Source organism: Lissotriton vulgaris, chromosome 2_1 (assembly GCF_964263255.1).
Source record: "Lissotriton vulgaris chromosome 2_1, aLisVul1.2, whole genome shotgun sequence".
In the NCBI taxonomy this organism is placed as follows: Eukaryota; Metazoa; Chordata; class Amphibia; order Caudata; family Salamandridae; genus Lissotriton; species Lissotriton vulgaris.
In genome coordinates this window covers 1,823,152,756-1,823,178,683 of record NC_141687.1, presented here as the reverse complement: position 1 = coordinate 1,823,178,683, position 25,928 = coordinate 1,823,152,756, and the positions used below count along the sequence as shown (strand labels likewise).

At 43.9% G+C, this 25,928-nt stretch overlaps 1 protein-coding gene across 2 annotated transcripts in view; it reads left to right on the top strand.

Annotated features, from left to right (window-relative positions):
• Nucleotides 1-25,928, top strand: part of SPG11 (SPG11 vesicle trafficking associated, spatacsin) — a 639,585-nt gene that overhangs the window by 383,070 nt on the left and 230,587 nt on the right. For both annotated transcript variants that reach the window (XM_086957913.1, XM_086957912.1), the window contains exon 27: nt 21,609-21,809. In XM_086957913.1, coding sequence (XP_086814039.1) covers nt 21,609-21,809 — 201 coding nt within the window. The remainder of the gene's footprint in view (nt 1-21,608; nt 21,810-25,928) is intronic.

Below are 25,928 nucleotides of genomic sequence, written 5' to 3'. Positions count from 1 at the left end.
TGTATGGGCCATCCTATTGTCATATCTGTTTTTCGTAATTTTCCGTTTGTTTTCGATAAACAGAATTAACAAAAACACATAGAAACCTTAAAAGGTACCCATTATCTTCAGCCTTTAATCATTTCATATACCTGGAAATGTAAGTTAATCATCACATTTATTTTGTTTTTAACATGCTTTAGAAATCTATTTGCTGCCCAAAAATGTTGATTGGTCGGCCTTAACTAATTATTTCCATGCTTCCATCCATGTTATAGCCTTATGCACATTTAAGTCAACTAATATTGTCTAATATTGTGCAACACCTTTGTATGGTGTAGAGAGGCCATTGAAAATGCATTTAGTTTAAGGTTTCAGGAATATCATGTCCACGTCTGCAAAGTGTCTTTTCATGGATGAAGTTATTTACATTTCTTCCAGCATTCCAGTTTTAAAACTTGCCTCCATACTTTTCCCACACACCTCTCTTCGGATTATGTCCAATGCTCATTTTTTAGATTCTTGAAATAAATAGCAGGCGATTTTAGGTATTTGTGACCATTATACTAAGAATAAAACTTGTTTGTAGTTTTTGTGATCCAGTTCTGAAAACTGGCAAAGCTCATTTGTTTGCAATGTTAAGATCTTTTGCAAGAATGATCTTGCAGATCTTCCTTAACACATTTTTTAAATGATCCAGGCGTTTACCTACAGTAGCAAAATGTTTAAATAATGTCTGATAGAGAAGATTATAATTTAGACCGTGTAACACCTTAAAAAGCATGTGGGATCCAGCCTAATCATAGGTGTACACCAAGTCGTTGCACCTACATTTCTCAATTAATCAAAATTATAATTCTGTTGTCCAGAATCCTTTTTATTTCTCTTAAATTAGTGGAACCAAGGCCGTTCCACCAAATGGCTGAATAACGTGTAATACAGCATTTACATGGTCTTACTACACATTGTGAAATCTTGATATCTCCTGAATTTGAGAGTTATCAAGAAAACAATTGTATCTTTTTATGTAACATTTATGTTATATGTTATGTTATGTTATGTTATATGTTGTTATTTGTATCGCGCTCTGTTAGTCGGGACTGTCCTGGCGCGGTTAGGAGACGGTGTCAGGGTGAGCGAGGAGACAGCTATTCAGAATGTGTGAAAAACGAGTTCTAAAAGCGTAGTGCTCGACTCGCTCTAACACAGGGACCTCAAGCAAACTCCAGGCGCTGCCACCAGCCTAAAGCTTAAAGCTTTAGAGAAAGGCATCATTTTTGTTTCACTGTTTACCCTGCATACTTGTTTTACCTCCTTCGCAATGATTTGGGAATTGCCTGCAATGTTGTTAGTATATAAAGTAAGTTGTCATAGATGCTTTCTCTTTGACTTAAGCGGTCGCAAAACAGTCACAATTTACTACCTACTCCAAGTAGGTGGTAAAGCCTTCGCAAATCGGGAAGGGGTCCCCAGGCGACCACTTCCCCTTTGGGAATACATGAGAAAATATTTTTTGAGGGCAGGCAGTGGTCCCAGGGACCATTGCCTGCCATTAAAAAATGAAACAAACGTTAAATATTTTTTTTTATATGCATCCCGTTTTCCTTTAACCCCTCCCACACTGGTGACGGAACCGTTCCGTCACGCCCATCGGGTGGGCTGTGCTGGTGACGGAACGGTTCCGTCACGGCCCGCTCGCCGCACCTGCGCTGATTTCCCGCCTGCGCGGCACGTTCTATTGAGCGGGCAGGGCCGTGACGGAACCGTTCCGTCACAAGCACAGCTCACCCGAGGGACGTGACAGAGCGGTTCCCTGTCACTAGCGTGGGAGCGCCGCGCGGCCTCCCCACCCCCCTGCCCCTTAGCACTGCGGCAGAATAGCCGCCGCAGCGAAAGGGTTAAAGGATAGCGGGCTGAATTTTTTTTAAAACCTGCTTTTTTTAAAAGCAGTCCCAGACATGGAGGTCTGCTGAGCCCAGAGGCCACCATCCCTGGGAGGACTAGCCATTCCCAATGGGGTCGCAAATTGCAAGCGGCTCATTAATATTCATGAGCCTTGCATTTTGCGACCCCATTGGGAGTTGCTAATAGTGTCTCTGACACTGTTGTACCTTTGCTTTTACGATTTGCAAATTACGACTCACAATTTTTTCGTAATTTGCGAGTCGCAAAAGCAAATGGTCATACATCTGGCCCATTATCCGGTTGTATTTTTTCAAAATACCAAAAAATCTCTGGTGCCAAGGTATGTCAGTGCACCAAGCACAGCCTGTTCTTTCATTCAATCTCACATAGAAGTACCCGGAAGGTGTATTAAAACGGGGTAAGAAAACAAAAGAGGGGCAAAGTATGAAGCACTACTGTGTTAAGACGAGAGCCCTCACTCACCCTAGGGTGACATGCTTCATCATTGGGTCCCCTCGTCACACTGGGACCGCAAGGTACCCAGTGTGGGCTACAACTCCCCTGTAGGAGAGGAGCAAAGGTGTTTTATGTCATCCAAACTAGGGTTTTTGTGAGTGGCAGAGTGCAAAACAAAAATTGTATAAGTGAATTAAAACTATCTCTTGGTGGGTGAGCATAATCTTTATTGTTTTCCCCAGTGGTTTGATTAAAACCAAGCTAAGTGAAATAGGGATTTGGATATTCCCCTATATTATGGTCTGGTCAACATGTTTCTGCCTCTGAAAGGCCAAAAGGTTCTCGGCGTTCATTAGGACCAAGCAATATGTCACTCTATTCAATGTGTGTGAAAACGAATAATTCATAAATGTCATACTTTCACTGGTATGGGGTCTGCAAGTGGTACCGACTTCTAATTAGGCTCACATGATGCATTTCGAGACCACTTATTCAAGCATCACCTTCATCAGTCCCTTCATGGCGAGAACTAGGACTAACTGTAGTCTCCAACCACCGCATTTGCAAGGAACCATAATCAACATGCCTTTCACAGGGGAAGCACTTTTTGGAGCTACCATAGATGATGCACTCCAATAAATCAATAAAGTTAATGAAACAGTCAAGATCATGGGGGCCTTAAAATTCAGAGGATCCTCGGGAGAGGGGGAACCTGCAACAACAAGGCCTAAGCCAACAAACAACACATCAGCCTGCTCAACAACAGTGGCAATACCCGGCAAGGCAGGAAACCCAGAGAGAGGACAACCACTAAAGGGGGAACACCAACAAGTGACTCTATTCACCCGAGCCCCCACCACATAACACCTGTGGGGGTGAGGTAATATAAATTTTATGGTCAAGTTATGTTCCCTAGCGAGTACCCCACCGACTCCATGTACGAGCTAAAGTGCATGTAACTTCCCTCCTGTGTCAGCTATGAAGACGCAAATACATTTGCGTCCAACGTTAACATGTCCTCTTTCAGACCCACCATGAATGGGTTGAATGGTCCGTTCCTAAGTATGCTATGCCAACGTCTTTTTGTAGTGTACTCCGACGTTTTTCAGCCCTGGCTGAAGTAGACCCTGAATCTCTGCCACCGAGCCTCTTTTCTGGCTTCTGACTCCGAGAAATCTCTGCCCAGGCAGCCCCCGTACCCGTGAACTCTGACTTACTTCTAGCGCGGCCCTCCGTGCTTGGCTCAGCCTGCTGCCTGCCAAGATTGACTATAACCTTCGAGTTATCCGTTTCCCTCCCCGAAAATACATTCCTTCCTGCTAGTTTCAGTAAACATCCTTCCTCAGCTACAGGGCTAAAGGGCCGACCTGTCACTGTGCAAGTAATTCATAGCTTCGTTGCCATGCTTCCATGGAAGGCCCCATGCCCCACGCCTCTCATACAGACACTCAGGCGCTTATACACGCACTCACAGCAAGTATAGAATAGCTTCTGCTCTAGAGACCTTTCTGCCCAGATAGCTTAGTTCCTAAACATCAGATATCAGATATGATAGAAGCACAAGTTGATCTGACATGCCAGACTTCTGTCTCTTTCCGTCAGTGTAAATGTCAAGTCCCCTGCACCCCTCCAATTACACGTCATGCAGCTGCGCACGCATCCAAGCTTCCGATTTCTGCTGACATTGTCACATTTTCTGTTAGTGCCACCCCTTTGTGACACCTATCAGTGACGTTTCCAGAACACACCTCTAGTTCACGCCTCTTGATTACGCACATGTACCACGTGTATATTGTTATCTTGTCTTCTCTCAGCTGTTACGCCTCTTGCACTGTTACTTATGGAATGAAATGAGTATATAAGCTATGTACTGTTAATAAAATGTAGCGCTCTATCCCTTCTGACACCCTGTGTGGTGGTCAGAACATGATATCTTGGCCATGACCATTCCTTTTTAAGGAATAAAACCCCTTAGAACTCTCACACCACGGACTCTGTCTTTTTTCATCCGATCTGAGTTATTATTGATTAAGTACTTACCTGCATAGAAATTAAGAGAGTAAATTAATTATTTACGTCATTTTGGCGCCCGAATAGGGACCCCTCCCCCACCTCACGCGCCGGTTGGCGCATTGCAAGCTCTGTCCCCTGCCATCAGTTAGAAGGAACATACGCGTACCGGCAGGATTTCCTGCATCTCCCTCTGACCCACGGAGGTGACGAAGACTGCGATCAGTGCCCAGACGAGGCGGTGAGGAGTGCGGAGGATCCCGACCAGAGCCTAGCCGAAAGAAGCAAGGTCCGAGGTGTCAAGAGGCCCACCAGGTTTCCGAAGTTTTCCGAAAATTCCCGAAGTTTTCCGAAGTTTTCCGAAGTATCGAGTCGAGTCCAGTCGAGTTTTCCGAGGCCTTCTGTTTCCGTGCTTCCCGGTGAGTACCATTGCTGGGTCGTATCTAGACGGGTTTGGGTACGCAAGTCCGGTCTGCACTGTTTTTAGGCAGTGTATCTGTACTGTTTAGCAGTATATCTAGTATTCCGAATTTCTGAATTTCTGCACTGTTACAACAGTGTATCTGTACTGTTTAGCAGTACATCTAGTATAGTGGGGTAGTCATCTATGTTTTAAATGTTTTTGTGATTAATGTCGTGGTATGAATGTGATTGTTTTCCTTGTGCATTATTGTGTTTTCTTGCATAAATAGTTACATTCAGAATTAAGTATCAAGGATCGAGCATTTCAGTATCAAGTAGGCACAATGCCGTTTTTCAACAAGTTAAAGCAGATAGGAACTAGGAAAGGGATGTTAGAGGAAGAAATTCCGATCCCCCCTAGGGACACTCCAGGTAATTTCATGTATAACAAACATGGCATAGACGCCATATTGTATCTAGAGTTATGGACCGATTATACCAAGCACCTAGAGGAAAGATACCGATGGCCAGTTAACGGAACATGGGATGCCGAGTGCATCATAAAGGTAGAAGAAGCATTACGGAAAAAGAAAGCCAGACAATCACAGAAAGACGCCATAGAATTTTGGCGTAAGGAATCACATAAACGTGCTGAAAGGGCACTCCGTAGAGAAGACAGACTTAAAGAATCAGAAAAGGCCCAAGAAAACGAATTAGTTATTGAAGGAATTCGAGTAAAATCAGAACAAATAGATCGCATCCGAAATAGCCAAGTGAACAACATGTATCTTTTGGCCGAAGGTACCCCTGACGCCATTTCAGAAATACCGAAAAATTTGCCGTCACCATTAGTTCCAACTAAAGTAATGCATAAGACTACTAAAGACATATTCCTAAATTCATACTTAGACGATGTAGCACCAGCTTACACCAATCTGCCTGTTCGTGCCCTGCCTATTGACAGGGACGGGGGTGGCACTCCACCCCCAGGTCATGTTCCGCCGGTACCACAACAGACTTCTCCTGTTCCGCCAGCCCCGCCACTTCCCGTACTCAAAACAGACCTGCCGAAACCACGTTTACCTGATCCACCTAAGCGACAAGTTCAAGCTCAGATACAGACTCCACAGGGAGGTAATGTACAAGCATCCGCTTCAGGAGGTGCGACCGCGGGTCCTCAGACCCCGCCACCAACTCACAGATTCAATCTCAGAGATATGCAGAGTCCTCTCACGTACAGGTCTCCCCACTCCTCTAATTCATCCCGCCTTGACACATTAAAAGAAAACATGTCGGTTTGCAGATATGATCCAGTACCCGGAAAAGACGATTTAATGATATTGGCATCATTACGGTTAAGATCCGCTACTGATAGCTTGTTATGCTATGCAGGTATGAAGGATCGTCTAGACAGAATATATGAGTTCGTTCAGACAGGAAAGGACTCTGACAGTATTAAGGATGCCATGGAGAAACAGAAAGTTGGCATGCAAGCACTGATACTACGATTTTTCATAAATTGTCTAATAAGAGAACGAGACAGGCCCGGAACAGATCAGAGTGAATTAGACGCATTGAACAAGTGGGGTCAAAATATAGCTGATGGAAGACATGATAGACAAAATTGCATAGACTCTATGTACAAGAAAATTAGGAAAGCAGTGATAGCAGTACACCAGAAAGAGAAAGAAAAGGCTTCCTCCGAGGAGGAAGAAGAACAGGAAGAACCCGAAAGAAATGTAGGAACAATAGCATATGTAGGTAAGGGAACTTACCTTAGGAAGGGTATCCGTCCGGAGAGCAAGAGAGTTTTCTTCTCTGCCTTAACAAATCCGAATTCTGCTGAGCATCAGTTCCAGGAAACTGATAAAAGGCTTCGAGATCGAGTTGGGTACCATGTACTCAATTCTATGGATGAACAAGAACTCGCCCGATCAGCTGTATCATGGGCCGAAAATGCAGACATATATAATGATGACACAGTAGCGCAGACATTTCTGAACCTCTCCCCCGACGAACAGAAATTAGCAGGTGTATACATGATTCAGCACCTTCTCATTAAATACAGAAAACATTATTCCGATCCAGGTCCCTTACACGAAACACTAGAAGCACTACTGATGGATAGATGGAGAGGTCTAAGCACTAAATTAATTCAAATAATTCTAGAACAACGACACAGATATGATACTTTTGTAAGCTCTGAATATGTTCCCGCCCCACCTCCAGAAAGGAAAATGTACCATATGCGATGCGGGGGTGGTATTGAAAGTCAGAACCCCTTACGAGAAGTGCACCCTGTTATGGGTGAGGATAAAATTTTGAAACGCGTGTATGTACACACGCCTCTGACTAAATTAGAACTGTTAGAAATGAAGAAACTAGTACCATGCCATGATAAAGACCCTGCAGGTTTCCATAGAGAGCTTAAAGACATGTTATTAATGGGGGACTACACATATGATGATATCATGAAAATGTTGAAAGTATTATTGCCTACGGGTATATTCGAGAAACTGAAGGAAAAGGAATGGGAGGTGGGAGACACAAAGATTGCCTGGGCAGAAATAGAAGAGGAAGAGAAAAAACGGGTCCCAGGGTTAGGCCTTGGGGACAAAACTAAAGCATTACCAGGTTTGATAGTACAGGTCCTGCCCAGATTATTGACAACTAGAAAGGAGGATTGGGATGCAATCTCGTCCTGTAAACAGAAACATGATGAAGATACTAGTGACTTCTATTCAAGATTCGAGAAATGTTTTATTATTAATAGTGGCCTCCAGCCAAGTAGCGAGTCGTACCCACATCTTTTTGTATCAAAGTTAGTCGAGAATTCCCTACCGTTAGTTAAAAATAGAGTGTACAAGGTCGAGAGTACATGGCAAGCAAATACGCCATCCCAGATGTTACAAATGTTACAATATCATCAGAACAGAATTAGAGAAGAACAAGATCAGGAACAAAAGCGCATGAAAGACACAAAGATGAAAATGTTAGTAGCTCAGACAGTCCCATCCGACGGACACAGAAAGGGTACGACCCAGACAAGTCACACTGCAGCTCCCGTTAAAGGGACATGCAATTATTGCAAGCAGCCAGGTCACTACGTACACGAATGCCCAGTTCTGAAACATAACATAGCGACAGGTAAAACTAAAGAAAGACCGCATCCGCCTAGACAAGACCATAACCAGCATCAGTCTACACAGAATACACAGCCTATGCATGCTTCCTCGACTCCAGCACAGACCGTAGCAGTACCACAGCCACAGCCCATTGCCGCAACTCAGCAAGTTTCACAGCAGATGTACCAGTATGCCCAGTCTGCTTACCCCGAATATTCCCGATATACATGAAACAGCCTAGAGAGGGAAGGTGGCTTGCCTCTTATTGAGATTCCTGTAGATCAAGAAGGTCCTTATGTACACAGTCAAGTATTGGGAAAAGACAGAAAGTTTTTAATTGACACAGGGGCAAGTCGCACTACAATAAGTCATGATGAAGTTCCAGGGGCACCCCTCTCAGGCTCACAGAATGTTTCCCTGGGTTTTTCAGGACAGCCTATTGTAAATGAAGTATCCGAACCAGTCCCCCTGGCTGTGGGTCCATTATCACGCGTTACAGACCTGTTACTCACGAAATCATGTCCAGAAAATCTGTTAGGAATTAAAACATTGAAGGCTCTAGGAGCTATAATATGCTGTTCCCCGGAGGGAGTTAGACTCTTTCTGCGGGATTTCAAGGGTCATTATGTTCTGCGTGAGTTTGATGTCAGATTGAAAAATGTACCTGATTACTTGTGGGCAAAAGGCCCAACTGATGTAGGCTGTATGCACATCACACCATACCGCGTTACACTCAAGGCAGGTGTTGTATTACCCAGAATCAGACAATATAAGTTACCACCCGATGCTGTAGTGGCTTTACTGAAAATCATTGAAGAGCTCATTGCCCAAGGAGTGGTCGTCGAGACCGACTCCAATATCTGTAATTCACCCATCATTCCGATTCTTAAACGTACTGATCCCAATGCACCGCCAGTATATCGGCTGGTGATTGATCTTCGAGAATTGAATAAATGCATTATTCCACAGTATCCTGTGGTCCCCGATATCTCCTCTCTATTGACTGCTATTGATTCAGAAGCAACGTTCTTTACTGTAATTGATCTCAAGAACGCCTTCTTCAGCGTGCCTATTGATCCAGAGAGCCAATATCTCTTCGGATTCAGTTTAAATGGACGCAGTTTCAAATTTTCGCGCGCACCTCAAGGATTCACAGAAAGCCCCAGCATCTATAGTCAAGCACTGAAAAGACAACTAGATTGTATTCAAATGCCAGTTAACACCGCTTTACTGCAATACGTCGATGATCTGCTGATCACCGCACGAAGTGAGCCCGAATGTGAAAAAGCATCACTGACAGTTCTACACTTTCTGGCCGACAAGGGACACAAGGTGTCTCCTTCGAAGCTACAATTCTGTGTTCAGCAAGTTGTGTACTTGGGTCACTTGCTGTCCAAAGTGGGGAGACAGCTCACTCCCGATCGCATTCAGTTAATTGCAAATATGCCGCAACCCCAGACACAAAAGGAAGTGTGGGCCTTCATAGGCCTCACCTCGTACTGCAGACAATGGATTCCCCAGTATGCATTTCTAGCTAAACCACTCATCCAGTTAACGACACAGGAGGCAGCGACTTCGACTGCCCTCCCTTGGACTCAGGAACACACACAAGCTTTTGAAGACTTAAAGAAAGCCTTATGTCAAGCACCAGTTTTAGCAACACCATGTTACAGCAAACCGTTTACACTTTTTGTTACAGAACGTGACGGTACAGCGTTGTCTGTCCTCACCCAAGATCAAGCAGGTTCACATAAGCCTTGTGCTTATTTTTCTAGTACATTGGATTCAGTAGCCCAAGCACTCCCTGCGTGCTTAAAGTCAGTAGCAGCAACAGCGTTAGCAATAAGACAAAGTGATTCAATTGTTTTAGGTCATCAATTAACAGTTCAAGTACCACATTCTGTAGAGGTTTTGTTAAACAGAACCCAGACTCAACACTTGACTATAGCACGACTGACAGGTTATGAATTAACACTATTCCAGCCACACATAGAAATCAGACGCTGCAGTATCCTGAACCCCGCAACACTGTTACCAACAAGTATGACAGATCCAGCCTCACATGATTGTATAGAAATCATTAATACAGTAACAAAGCCTAGACGAGATTTAACAGATGTTCCATTGACAAATCCAGACCTGACACTTTATGTGGACGGTTCATGCATGAGAACAAGTACAGGAGAATTAGTGGCCGCGTATGCCGTGACCACTGAAACTGAAGTTAAAGAAACACATCGTATTGATACACTGTCTGCTCAAGCAGCAGAGCTCATCGCTCTGACCCGAGCCTGTATACTAGCCAAGAACAGAAATGTTAACATATACACTGATTCCCATTATGCCTTCGGAGTTGTACACGACTTCGGAGTCCTCTGGCAAGAACGAGGTTTCCTGACCTCTCATGGGGCCAAGATTCAGCATGGTCCCCTCATTCAAGCACTGTTAGAAGCAATACATTTGCCCTCGGGCATATCAGTCATGAAGTGTAAAGCACATACTAAAGTTACAGATTCTGTTTCCCAGGGTAACGACCTGGCAGACCAGACAGCAAAACATACAGCACTGACTCACATCCAGATTACTGATGTGACAAAGACAATAGTACCGACAAAGTGTATGACAATTAGAGATCCCGCCCTAGACGTAATTGACATTCAGACACATGCTACTCCAGATGAAATAAAGAAATGGACTGAACTAGGAGGGATTCAGACAGATCAAGGTTGGGTGACGAAGGGAAAATCTATATGGTTTCTCCCTGACTCAATGGTTCAAGTCATGATAAATACAGCACATAGCCCGGCACATCTAGGAGAGAAGGCGATGTTAGACAGTTTACAGAATCTCTGGTACAACAAACACTTACGAGCAGCAGCAAAACAGAAAGTGCGTACTTGCATGATCTGTTGTCAGTTCAATCCAGGTAAAAGCGTCCCTGTAGAGCAAGGAGGATTTCATCCTCCCGATCACCCTTTTGAAGTCCTCCAGATGGATTATATCCAGATGAACAGTTGTCGAGGTTTTAAATATGTTCTTGTAATTGTTTGTGCTCTGTCCCGCTGGACTGAAGCATACCCAGTCCCAGACTACACTGCTCCGACCACTGCCAGACAGTTGGTTCGTGAATTCTTCCCACGGTACGGTTTGCCCCGTGTCGTGTATTCAGATAACGGACAGCCGTTCTCGTCCGAGTTGATGAAACAGGTTTCCCTTTTGCTAGGATATCAGTGGAGGTTCCACTGTGTCCGACATCCCGAAGCAGCAGGCCTTGTAGAAAGGCATAATCAGACACTAAAAATACGCCTTGCCAAGATCTGTCAGGAAAAAGGGGTCGACTGGATAGTCGCCCTGCCCGTGGCACTATTCTACATGAGAATGGTCGCCCATTCAAGATCAGGGCTATACCCGTACGAAGTGGTCTTTGGCAGACCACCGAATATGTGGGGGACGCCCATTCCGAAGAAAATAACTGATGTTGATTGCAATATGTTGACAGATTACCTTGCCTCCTTGATGTCTGCACTCCAATCATGTCGTTCACAGGTTGCCGCAGCCTTCCCTGACAATACCGATGTAAAGGCGCATGAGGTCCGTCCTGGGGACCTGGTACTCGTCCGGAATTTCGACCGGAAAAGTCCGCTGGAACCCCGTTGGAAGGCTCCGAAGACCGTCCTCCTTACAACCAGGACCGCCGTGAAGATAGAGGGGAGAAAAGGGTGGGTCCATACGAGTCACATCAAACTTTGCAATGAACTAAAAAACGGACTAAAACAGGACTCTGACTCGTCCACCCCCACCAAAGACTGTGTTGAGGAAAAAGACTTTACCGTTACCGAACGAGAAAAGACTCCCCAAGAACTGTACCGTATGAAGCTCCGATCTAGCAAGTCAGACAGTTTAATTGTTTAAGTCCTCCCCTAGGTGAATCGGTTAAATAGTTTCTGACATGTATCCCCTAGATCGAGATAGAGAGAGAGAGAGAGAAGCAAAGAAACGTACATACTGCAAATCACTGCGAAGTCACTGTATAGTGACGTTGTTAATAATGTTTTTTCTAAGTATTCTAATTATTATTGCCAGCATTCTGCTACCTATATATTGGCCTATTTTCAGGCGTGAACAATCTGTTTACAATGTCTCTGCTGAACACACTTTTAGTGAACTTCCTGCACATGAACTCTCTTACAGACTTGCGCTGCGCAACAATACATTCATTAGTATGTTACACCACTCCCATCAGACAAATAATGCTACAGACTGCTGGATATGTGGCCGACTCCCTCCCTACCAGAATTACAAGGGAGCTCTGCCCCTCTTTCCGTACCCGTTCACTCACAATGGCTCCTGTGGGGCATGGTTTAAAATAATTAATTCCTTAGATCCTGATATTGCTGTTTTCGATGGGGGCTGGGTTTGGGGAAACTTGAACTTAGTCCTGCTCAACGTCTGTTACCCTGATAAAGAGGGACTTCCCACTCGAATAGGAACTGATCTAGAAAATGAAGTATATGGATTAGGTAATTACACAATTAGCCTTATGATCCTTACTGTTGAATCCGAAACTGTTCCAGTTCTGCCCCACATGTTAGTATTACCAGTCACAGGTGAACTATGTGTTAGCAAGAAAGGTTCAGTACACGTAGGTCATAGTAAATGCACTACTGTGGTCGAGTTCAGTGACCATGGTAAATCGTCCTTTAAAGCTACCAGTCACTCTTATTTTGTTTGTGGTCATACCGCATACATACGTTTGCCTCCAGATTGGGATGGTACCTGTTATATTGCATTCCTTCTGCCACCGGTTTTTCTAGCTCCCCCAGATTACCATAGAAATACGAATCTAGTACAGAATAGACCCAAAAGAGATATTCCACTTGTCGACTACACAGAAACGGCATGGGAACAGTACACTGATTTCAATAAAGGATTCTTTTTCTTTCTAGGACCTGTCCAAAACAGTAAATTAATACGCAGATTAACCAGAACACTTGAAGCAGTAGTACATGAAACTGCCTCCGCCTTAGGTAACTTAACAGAGGAGCAATCTGCTATACGGGTTGTTGTCCTTCAAAATCGTCTTGTAATTGACGTCATCTTGGCAGATAGAGGTGGAGCCTGTAAGGTCATCGGGTCAAGTTGCTGTGTTTTCATCCCACAAAACGCACCATCTGTCTATCAAGCTATTACCCGTCTGCATAAAATTGCAAATCAGATACATCAGAATCCAGGCACCTGGACTTGGTCCGGTTGGTTCTGGACTACGTTAACAGCTTGGGGATGGAAGATCTTATCATTCCTAGGCATTGGCCTCGTTATAGTATTCAGCTGCTGCCTGTGCCTGCAGTGTGGGCCAGCGATTTGTGGACTGTGTGCCACATCGTGCATTGAACATTCCAGTTGTCTCTCAAACAGTCAAAGAAAGAAAGATGAACATATAATGTTACAAGAACAGACTGATCGATTTATGAGGATTGATATATCATGAAGGGTCCGTAGGGAACAAGGAGGGAATGAGGTAATATAAATTTTATGGTCAAGTTATGTTCCCTAGCGAGTACCCCACCGACTCCATGTACGAGCTAAAGTGCATGTAACTTCCCTCCTGTGTCAGCTATGAAGACGCAAATACATTTGCGTCCAACGTTAACATGTCCTCTTTCAGACCCACCATGAATGGGTTGAATGGTCCGTTCCTAAGTATGCTATGCCAACGTCTTTTTGTAGTGTACTCCGACGTTTTTCAGCCCTGGCTGAAGTAGACCCTGAATCTCTGCCACCGAGCCTCTTTTCTGGCTTCTGACTCCGAGAAATCTCTGCCCAGGCAGCCCCCGTACCCGTGAACTCTGACTTACTTCTAGCGCGGCCCTCCGTGCTTGGCTCAGCCTGCTGCCTGCCAAGATTGACTATAACCTTCGAGTTATCTGTTTCCCTCCCCGAAAATACATTCCTTCCTGCTAGTTTCAGTAAACATCCTTCCTCAGCTACAGGGCTAAAGGGCCGACCTGTCACTGTGCAAGTAATTCATAGCTTCGTTGCCATGCTTCCATGGAAGGCCCCATGCCCCACGCCTCTCATACAGACACTCAGGCGCTTATACACGCACTCACAGCAAGTATAGAATAGCTTCTGCTCTAGAGACCTTTCTGCCCAGATAGCTTAGTTCCTAAATATCAGATATCAGATATGATAGAAGCACAAGTTGATCTGACATGCCAGACTTCTGTCTCTTTCCGTCAGTGTAAATGTCAAGTCCCCTGCACCCCTCCAATTACACGTCATGCAGCTGCGCACGCATCCAAGCTTCCGATTTCTGCTGACATTGTCACATTTTCTGTTAGTGCCACCCCTTTGTGACACCTATCAGTGACGTTTCCAGAACACACCTCTAGTTCACGCCTCTTGATTACGCACATGTACCACGTGTATATTGTTATCTTGTCTTCTCTCAGCTGTTACGCCTCTTGCACTGTTACTTATGGAATGAAATGAGTATATAAGCTATGTACTGTTAATAAAATGTAGCGCTCTATCCCTTCTGACACCCTGTGTGGTGGTCAGAACATGATATCTTGGCCATGACCATTCCTTTTTAAGGAATAAAACCCCTTAGAACTCTCACACCACGGACTCTGTCTTTTTTCATCCGATCTGAGTTATTATTGATTAAGTACTTACCTGCATAGAAATTAAGAGAGTAAATTAATTATTTACGTCAGGGGGCGAGTCTGATTCTAAACCAACGATAGTCCTGGGCAAGGTACATTATTAGTTCAGAGTGCTACCCTTTGGCACCAAGGGTGTTTATTAAGTGCCTGTCGACAGTGGCAGCTCACCTGAGAAGACCGGGTTTACAGGTCTACCCATACCTGGACGACTGGCTGGAAAAGGCAAACTTGAAACCAAGATACCACCAAGACACACAAACAGTCATCACCACGCTACAATGCCTCGGTTCACCATAAACCAAGATAAATCTTCACCACACCCGCCGCAGATGAAAGTGTTCCTGGGGCGACACTGGACTCAATAACAACACAACCATTTCCAGTCCCTAAGACGGAAAAAAACAATAGCAGAGCAAGCTCTCCTCTACCAGAAGGGGCAATCTCTGACATTGAGGACTGTCATGAAATTAACGGGCATCTTGGCATCCTGCCTCACGCTCATACAGCATGCAAGACTGCATATGTGACCCATACAGGAATGGCTCTGCAACAAATACAATGAGCCACTGGGATCCTGGAGGATCTACTGTTTGTCACAGCAAGGGTTAAAAAGGAAATAGAATGGTAGAACCCAACTAATGTGATGATAGAGAGATCTTTCAAAACACCAGCCTCCACTGTAACTTTAATGACAAACGCATCCCACAAGGGCTGGCGAGCACAAATGGACAATCTGAAGGTCAGAGGACTCTGGGGCACAGCTGACCCCACAAAGCACATAAACTACCTGGAACTCAAGATGGTCTTCCTAGCCCTAAAAACATTCCAGGCACATGCGAAGAGACAGACAGTTCTTATCCAAACAGGCAACACAACAGCGATGTTCTACCTCAACAAGCAGGGAGGAACAAAGTTGTTCCCACTTTCTAAACTAGTGCAGGAGATAAAGATAAGTGTGATTCAATGGAACACATGCCTAGTAACAATACACATCACAGGGAAACAGAACACAGAGACAGATTGAGCAGACAACACACCTCCCACAAATGGGAGATAAAGTAGGAAGTACTGGACAGTGTGTTTCTATGCTGGGGTAGACCAAGTAGAGACCTATTTGCAAGTCCAGAAAACACAAAAAGCCAAGACTCCACATCCATTTCCACACCACCAGTACAAAAGGAATTGCCTGTCGTCAGGGAGTTTGCTTACACCTTTTCACTGATTCTCCTGATCCCAAGGTTACTGGACAAGGCCAAACAACCAGGACGCCACTGGTATAATCGCATCGCATTGGGCCAGAAAGATGTGGTATTCAGACCTACTAGAGATTTCCAGAAGACAAATCATACCCATAAAAGGAACACAGGACCTCTTAACAATGCAAGACAGAAGAGTGTGTCACCGAGAACCAACCACACTCAATCTAACACCATGGCTCCTGAATAACTAAAGTTTGGACACCTGCAGCTCTCTCCCAGGAAAATGAAGATCCTAATGGAGGCTAGAATGCCAATCACTAGGATGTGATATGCAACCAAGCGGATTAGATGCATCCAGGGGTGCAGGGAGCATGGAAAACTAGAAAAAAGGATAGAGCACAGCGTAGTGCTAAAATATCTTACCCCGCTACAGGACTGCAGCCTGACCTATGCATTTCTAAAGATCCACTTAGCTGTCATAATTGCATACACCATAGGAACAACAGGGAACATACTCTTCACTCCACCAGTGGCAAAAAAGATTTCAGAAACTAAGAGAGTTCAATGGGCGTTACACACATTTGTCTTGGTATTGCCTTTCACACTCTAGTTTGAGCAAGCTCTCTATATGTTGTTATAATGCGGCCCCTCGGATACTCGAATTCTGAAAGGATAAGTTAGATGGTTTGAGTCTTCATATATTATATTTAAGAATCGCAAACGTCTGAAGAATCAAACTGCCTATTACCTTTTGGGCTGCCTATGCGTCTTCGTATTTCTGTTTTAGCAGCCTCACGGGGCTTCGTAAGAAACGTTGGGTTGCATGTCCTTGTAAATGACAACAAAGGCTCTTTGTTACCTTTAAGCGAGCGTGTCGAGCGGAACTTTATTCCGGCATGCGTCTAAAGAATCAAACTGCTTGTTGCCTTTTTTGGCTGCCTATGTTTATCTGTATTTCTGTTTTGACAGTCTCACTGGGCTCCGTAGGCACGGTTGGGCTGCACGTCCCTGTAAATGACAACAAAGGCTGTTTGTTACATTCAATTGAGCAAGTCGGGCCGAAATTCATTCCAGTATGCGTCTATGCATAAAGATAGTCACTTGCCTGTGTATAATACCGGGGGCAAACAGCGTGTGGAAATCCATTGCGCTGAAAGTGGTTCCTGATGTTAGCAAGAGGAGGTCATGAAACCAGCTTACTTATTAACCCGGATGGAGACCCACGGGTCGCATGGTCTAAGTGCATTATGGATCATGTAGTTTTGGATTTCTATACCGGACTATGTAACTAGAGTTTAGCAATTTCAGAGAGTTCATCCAAACCATGCAGAGCTGTGTCAGATTTCATAATAAGAAATGCTTCTCTCTGGGTCAACAGAACTTTAGGGTCACCCCCTCTTTGGTTGTTTCTCTTGATCAGACACAGAACAGTCAATTTAAAATTGTTGTATGCGTGCTTCAAGGACACAAAGTGTTCTACCATAGGCGCAGTCAAGATGTTATTCTTAAGGTGGGAGCGATGTCGCACAATACGCTGTTGTACTGCTTGGCTAGTTTTACCAATGTAGGTCTTTTTACATGGACATGTAACAGCAAACACCACATTCCTGGATCTGCAGTTTGTGAACTCGTTGTGGCGCCAATGCCTTTGCCCATCAGTGAACAGAGTTCCTTCCACAGTAGAATCACAGACCGAACATGTCCCACACTTGTGGTGGCCTTGTATAGGTTGAACATTTAGCATTGTGTGGAGCATGGCTGTTTTTTTTCGGAGTGCCTGCTGAGCTAATGATTTGTTGTCCAATATTTCAGTTCTTTTTGAGGGCAAATAGTGGAAGCCCCACGTTTGGCATAGTTCCTTGGATTAGATGCCAATTGCTGCGTATGATCTTTTTCACAGAATTTGTGTTGGGGCCGAACGTGGACACGCAGACAATCAGTTGGAATCAGTTGGAGTCTTGATTTTCTTCGTCAACAGATGTTCCCTCAGAGTGAACCATGCTCCTTTTACCGAATGTCTCAATAGGTTTTAAATATACCCTCTGTCCATGAGTTCGTTAACCAGTGTCTCAGCATGTAGCTCGAAGTACTAACGTCTCGAGCAATTACGCAGAATGCGCATAAATTGGCCATAGGGTAAATTGTTCTTGAGGTTTAACGGATGGTAGCTCCGATAGTGGAGAGCATTATTTTTGTCTGTAGGTTTTGTGTAGAGCGTGGCAATCAGTCCGTTTGGTGATGTTTTAACATTGACATCCAAAAAAGGACGATTCTTATTGCTGAATTCCAAACTGAATTTGATGTCTGGGTGGCGGTCATTCATCCAGATATGGAATTCCTTTAGAATTGTTTCAGGCCCCTCCCATAGGCACCACACTTCGTCCATGTATCGGTACCATTGTTTGATATGGGCAATGTAAGGCTTATTCTAGTACACAAAAGGTTGTTCATAGTTAGCCATATACAACACTGCCATCTCCAGCGAAGAATTCATCGTCAAATTTGAGAAAGTTCAGCGGTAATGATATTGACGCCAATTTTAAGATTAACTCTGTTGGTACCCGGTGTGGTTTAGGTCTTGATTCCAAAAATGACTCCATGGCCTTGAGTCCGTCTTGCTGGGGGATCTGTGTACATAAAGATGATACATCCATCCTGACTAGTAAATGTACATCTGGATCAAATGGAAAACCTTCAATCTTGTTTATAAAGTCCATTTTGTCATGTAGGTATGATGGAACTTCTTGGAGGAATGGTTTTAATAAAACTTCCACATATTTGGATACTGGTTCCAAAATGGAGTCGCATCCGGGCATGATGGGACGGCCGGGTGGGTTGGTTGCATCCTTGTGCACCTTCGGGAGGAAGTAGAGTACAGGGGTCCTTGGGTGGTTTTTTTTTTTATCAAATACCCCGATTCCTTCGGTCCTAATATGCCGTGATCAATGCCATGCGTGACTGCATTCAGAATTTCATGTGCAACGTCGTTGGTAGGGTCCTGTGGGATCCGTCGGTACCATAGTGCAGTCGGTACATGGCTTCTTCCTTCTGCTAGATATGCCTGCTGGGCCCAGATTTGGTGGGACCACCTTTATCTGCTGGCTTGATCTCTGCTACCTGTTGGTCTTTTAGTGCAGAAATAGCTTTCTTATGGTCTTGCAAGATGTTTCTTTTGATATAGACCCGCTATTTTTCAAGTACATTGAGGCAAGACAATACGGCATGTTCAAATGAAATTATGTTCTTGGGTGTGCTGTATGTTGGAGGGCAAAACATGGATTTGTTGCGTAATCCAGACGCTTCTGGTCTCATCGTGTCTTCCTTGACCATGGCGTATCTTCCCAAAAAGTTCCAAGATTTCCATCTTGACCTTTGTAAAGTCCATGATAACTTCCGGGACAAAGGTGAGTCCCATTTCCAAGACCTCTGTTTGCTCCTTCGTAAGGGTCATGTTTGAAAGGTTGATGATCGAAGAGTTTTTTACGACTTGTAGTATTGTCTCCGTGTTCTTATCTCCCATTGTTGTTTGTACATTCCGGGTGGCTTCTGTTGTCCTTCCTCTAAAAAAAGACTTCTTCTGTTGGTTACGATTGGAGGAACCCTCTCCTGGGTCGGAATCCCCTGTTGATTCCGACGTCAATGTTTCCAAAAATGTCAGGACTCTACGTTTAGATCTTCCCTGATACTCCGGTGGAAACCTTCTGGAATCTGGTTTTGAGTAAAAATCAAATCGTCCTTCAAGTATGGATAAACGGTTTCAATTTTGAAGGCTTTCTTGTCTTTCTCAAAGTTGATCGTAGGGTCCTTGAAGGCTGCAAATTCTTCGTCAATTGTTTCAATCAATATTTTTGCCTCCGCAGGCGTGTGATTGTCTTTAATTGCCTGTAGCTGTTCTTCAATTTCCTCTAGCTCCTTTTTGCTAATTCTCTGTGCAGTCTCAATGGAGTGCACCATCAAGTCCCAGCTACACTTGGTGCTGATGTAGCTGAAACCCTTTTTGTATTCTGGATCTTCATTAAAGATTTAAGGGGCATTTTTGACTTGGAGACCCCAAGGAATAGTTCCTGTTTTAAGTGTTCAACCTGGAAATACCCATGAAGTTCTGTTTTGATGTTTTTTTTTCGTAGCCTAATTAATTTGTCAGAAACGTTCTGCTGTTTGGCAGAATTGCTAAGTGTGACTGTAGAAAACAGGGTTGGGTCAGAAATTAGTTTTTGGATATGATCTTCACTAAAGGATAGTGTTTCCTTCTCTGACATGTCAATTTGCCTAGTAAGCCTGGTTGGGGCTGTCTTGGGAACACTAAATGTGTGTAGTTGATATTCTAGAAATAGTAGCCTTGCAGACCGTAGTCCGCTTTACTAACAGTATAAACAAGCAAAGCTTGGGTCCTTAACTTTCTGGACTGGACCACTATACTAATTACAAACAAGACAAGATGTCCAGGGAGACTATTGACCATGAGTTTAATGGGCACCTTAGACCAGCAATTCGAAGGTGTCTTGGCTTTATTCAGCTCAATTTATAATCTTTTATACAAAAAACAATCAAACTCTATTGTGCACGTCTTAGAATGGATGACACTTAGTTGGAATAACAACATACAAAGCTCATTTTAACACATACTCAAATTCAATATATATAACACAATCGGTTTATGTACCAATGACAAAAAAACATTCAATTGAAAAACTCATACAACAAAAGATAACATATATGAGCACAAAACAATTGGCCAGTCCTAACGTCAGAATCAAGCACTAGGCGGACATTGTCTCTTTTCAGGGCTACTGTATCTAGTCCTGCCTGTGAGTAAGAAATGGGGTTACACACATTTATCTGGGTTTTGCCTGGAAGGGGAAAGAATTAAGCTAATACCCTTATGGCACACCCCTGTTGAAAAAGGCAACTTCACACCTTGGACGCGTGAAGAGCACTCAAGTACTACTACAAGAAACAAGAGCAATTTGAAAAGGGGAGGCAACTCTTCTTCTCCTTTGCCAGAGCAAGCAAAGGTGCAACAGTAACAAAGGGAATGATTGTGATTTGAATAGTGGAAACCAACCAAACCTGCTACATAAAAGCAGGAAAAACTTTACCCACACACCCCAGGGCACTCTCAGCCAGGAAGCAGGGTGCAACCCTAGCGTTCCTGGCTAACGTACCCATAAGCAACATATGCATGGCTGCAACTTCATTATCCCCAAATACCTTCAAGAAACACTTCAGTGTGAACATCCAGATAATCAAAGAAGTACAGTTGGGACAGAGCATGCCCCAGAACCTGTTTGCCAACTCCTCAACATTTCAACCCATCCTGCCCAAGGAGCTAAATATCATTATGTCATCAGATGCACAGCTTGTGAATCCAGATAAGGATTCATGCTTCAAAATGAAATTATTACTTACCAGTAGGAATAGTTTTGTAGCCTGAGGAATTATGCTGGAATTACATGCAACGCACCGGCCTCCCTGAAAATGGGGGATAAAGCAAACAGTCTCTCTCTGTCACCCTCTCTCTCCCTCTTTCCCTCTTTCTCCCTCTTTCTCCCTCTCTCTCCACGCCCCCCCCACACACACATGTGAATCCAGAAAACCCTTCAGGCTGCAAAACTGTTCCTACTGGTAAATAACAATGTTGTTAATCTTTGTGACAGGTTCTTCTTTCTTTCTAGAAAATAAGCCACTACACTGATCTCTTTGTAGCATCTGGGTCACCTGTTTGAATACTGGTAGCCCTGACTCAGCCTTTCTTACTTTCCAATGCTATAAAATCAAAACCACACCTATTATTTGAACTTGGAGAGTCAATTTAATGTGCTTTGTCTACTAGTCCATAATATTATCACTCCATCGTTTTCTAGGGTGCACCAGTCATTCATTGTCTCTGTGTATGGATAATCACATGGGTGGATGACAAGACAGCGATGGAAGCCACTGCTCATCTGAACAGCTCAGCGGTGACCCACAAATGGGACCTTCAGGACCTGACCATCATTTGGAAAACACTGCTAGAAAAGAAAAAGAGCAAAGCTCTCACCTGGGCCTTCCAGATCTTCCTAAAGGTATGGGGCCGTGGGTGAACCGAGAGTCAGATGGGGACAAGCAGTGCAATCCATCCCCACAGATACTAACAGGAATGAGTGACTTAGGCAGAGTCTGGTATAGCTAGGCAAGTATTGCAACACCTGCGAGCCAAACCTTTCTATGAAATAAAATTAAATGAATGGAATGGTCAAAGGATGTTCAATAAGACTGTGAAGGAGTGGCATATGGTGAGCATGAAATATGTGGTGTAGAACATAGTACCTTGAAAAATGAATTGTCACACTTCCAAATAAGAAAAGTATGATGTTCATGCCCCCAACTTGCAGCAATAGTAGTGAGGGGGTTCAAGTAAACATAAAGGTGAGGAACGAACCAGTCAGCTAGGCGCAGTGCTGAGTCATAGGGGTGTGCTGAAGTGATTTCCCAACCTCATTTAGAGACAGGGGAGCAGCTTGGTTTCCTTCAGCATGCTCTCGTTTTGCTCCACCAGCCAAAACCCTTTGCCGGCGACCACACTCCATAGGACCTCAGATTTACAATGTTGGATGCCTTTCCTATTGAGAGCAAGCCTCTGCATGCTATTTTTTCCTGTCCACAACAATTGTAAAATCTATGACAGTAGTGAAAGTCAAAAATTAACAGTATATTTCTCTTATTCTCAATGCGCTTGTAGAAATGTCTAGCACATTAGGGACATTTTAGGGGGTGGTGCTTTGGTTGTTTGAAATGTACTTGTTTATTTTTTAGACCGAAACCACTATAATTATCTAGTGACTTCAGACTTAACCTGCCAGAGTCAGGTATGATGATACCTCAAGCCATATCCAGATGTTGCTGTCTCATAAGGCAGTTCTTTGAAACTCCCAAGAGGTGCGCACACATTACCAACAATCCACACCTTATTTCGCATGCCCACAGCTGCACAATCTAATTGAAAAGAAACACTAGAGATACGGAGCTTTGTCACTCTGGTCTTTCTGCAGTCCCAGGATCAAGAGTGGTGCTTTGAGACTAGGGTGCAGTGGCTGGAAGCACCTTAGAGCTCCGCCCTAAGCCAGCATGGAACTTGCAACTAATATGTGTGTTGCAGGTCGAAGAGTGGAGGCATTATAGTTAATGCTGCTTTCAGCCAGTCTTAGAAAAAATGATGGGGTGACCCGATGTCCCTCAGAACCTGGTTATACGTATTAAGCAAAACAAATGGTTCTGTCGGGAATCTCAATTGCTTTTAAATGTTCACACATATGGTTTACGTGTAATACATATCGATGATTCTAGTAAAGAAAAGTTTATAACACACACCAATTTGAGATTTCAAATGATATATTTAAAGAATACCAAATATTGAAGGCTGTCTCGTTACACAAATTCAATTGAAAAAGGGGTTAAGTGACTTGCGGTGAAACGGTGACATGTGATGATTGGTGATATAGACAGTGCACTATATACAAGACAATTTGTCCTTATGATTTTTGCACATATGCTTCAGGATTCTTTACAAGTTAAGCTGTGATCATAAGCGTTGTGCAAACCTATAGGATGCGTCGATGTTTTGACCCCATTGGTTGCGCAATTTGTAATAAGCGCCAGGGCGGGTCTTCTTCAGGACAGTAGGGATGGATATACGGCCAATGGGTTTAATTGGAAAGCTGAGTACAGTGTGTGTTATGAAATAGAACAATAAATGACTGTTCCCATATTGGTAGTAAAGATTACCAAACAATGTGCATGTGTGCAGTGTGCATGCTGGCAACTGACAGCCTAAGGTGAGCTTAGTCGTGAGCACCCTCAAGGTTCAAGCACATAGGTAAGACCCGGTCACTTTAAGATGCTGGTTAATGTCATGTTGTCAGGCCTGTCCTCTGTGTTTTAACAGATGTTAATGTTCGGTACTAATGATGTATGCTGAATTCTTCTTAAGTATTAAGCTTCCCAGTGTAGGTAAACTAAGGATGTGTGTTCCTGTTCTCAATTATACTGTCTGTCTTATCCAAACAGTAGAATGCATACATCTTTTGGGGATACTGCTCTACCCAACTTATGATATTATTTTAGGTGAGAATTTCTTTTACTACAAAACAGGACTGGAGTTGGTGGGAATCACCATGTACCACTCAAAAGGGCTGGCATGTGTAGGTAGCATGTTGTTGCTTTCAAAGTCATGAGGAGAACACATTCTTAACCCTTCTTCTATTCTAGTGCAAACCCTTCTGATGGATACTTCTACCTGCAGATTTGTCACGTTTTGAATATTCCAGACATCAGTCTGGAAACTTTTCAATACTTCCCCATGCCGTAGGGGGCACTAGCTGCATCATAAGTTTACACGCAGTGCCCTGGGACTTCACTGGAGATGGGATATGGCCCCCTCAGTGTGTTGGCATCAGTTCCTTTGTTTCTACAAAATCTAAGTGATACGTAGCTCTTCAACTACCCTCAAGAGAATTATTAGTCTCTTATTACGTGCAGTTTTCTTCAATACGTCACCACCAAAATGATCCAGATTCAACTTTGTCAAGACTGCGAGGGTCAGATGCCCATAACAGACCATAATAATAACTGTCTATGATGCCTTGGATTTGACTGCTATGTTGACACCTGTGACTCCTATTAAAAAAAATGCATAAAAAGGCACTTAAATAAAGAAAAGCCAAGATATTCCAGGATACAGCTAGGGATGAACATCGGGGATGTAGAAAAGCTTTTCCAAGATCAAAACATTAATCGCCTCATTCGTAAAAAACATCAAAGAGTAGACACAAGAAAACGAGAAGCAAGAAACTAGATGTTGTTCTTGGAGAAGAGTCACTGAGCGCTCATGCTTCTCCTCTTCTGGTGTTGGACTAAGAACAACCTACGAAAGATGATCCACCACTACATTGATGCCGGCAACTTGAGCAGGACCAGCACTAGCAGCACCAGCTATCCTGGAATCAGTTCCGGCTAATGTTCCACCTGTGGCGCCGCTTCCAAGGCCCCAGTCTGGACAACTATACCCAGAGTTTCCAACACCTTGAACTGATCCATCACTATTCCTGAATGCAGCATCAGCATCTTTAGCAGTGCTATGATCCCCTCTGGTGCAGTGCCTAGTCACATGGGATAAATGCCATACTCTCTGGGAGGTTCTCCAGCACCGTACCAGCCAATGCACCTCCTACCATTATCTAAAGTGTCTTGGGCATCCACACATCTTACATCAGTGTTGCATGAGTGTTGCTGAATCTCTGTTACTTATTCTGGCTTCATCTCCTTTGGCGTTGGATGGCCACAGATGTCTGCCGCACAGTTAACTCAAGGGCACCGCAAATGAAGCCAGCAGCGCTGCATAAGAATCTGCCAGAGCCGGTACAATTTCAGCCAGAATCCTTGCCTCTTATACCTCATCATTCTAAGAGGGAAGCGCAGAGGTTTGCAGAAGAAGGGAGATATTTCTTCAGGGATGAAGATCCCCAAGTAGATTTACCTTCTGTAGAAGGTTCCGAATACATAATGATAGACCCTCACTTTGAAGGTTTGAAGGCTGCAAGTAACCTTGACACTTCCCCTGAGTGGGAACTGCTCTCCCCAACCGGTCTTCCTCCACCTCAGTTGATATCATATAACTCTGTAGTGAGAAAATCTGCGGAGATGCTTGACCTCTAACTTCTATCATTGGAGGCCAAATCTAACATCTTACAGAAGTGCTGCATTCTACTGCTGACTCTGCAGAGCCACTTCTTCCTTTTAATGAAGCCCTGACTGAGCCTAAAATGGATATTTGGGAAAAGCCAACAACATCAACATCTATATCCAGCCAGATAGGTTGTCTTCACAAACCTGGGAGCACTGACTTGTCATCCATCCCCAGAAAGCCTGGTAGTACAGGCTTAATATTCTTTAAAATTAACTCTCATATAATTTCCATCCACATAATCTGACTGGGAGTATAAGAAAGTAGAACAATATGGAAAAAAGGTATTTTTAGCTGGAAGTGTGCTTTACAAGTCCATAGATGCCATTTGCTTTATGGGAGTATATGCACTTGCTATGTAGAACTCTGCATGAGAATTCATCCTTAAACCCTAAAGCAGGCTTCAGTCCCACTTGAAAGGGCTCATAAATGATGGTCATACAATCCAGCCGTTACACTACAG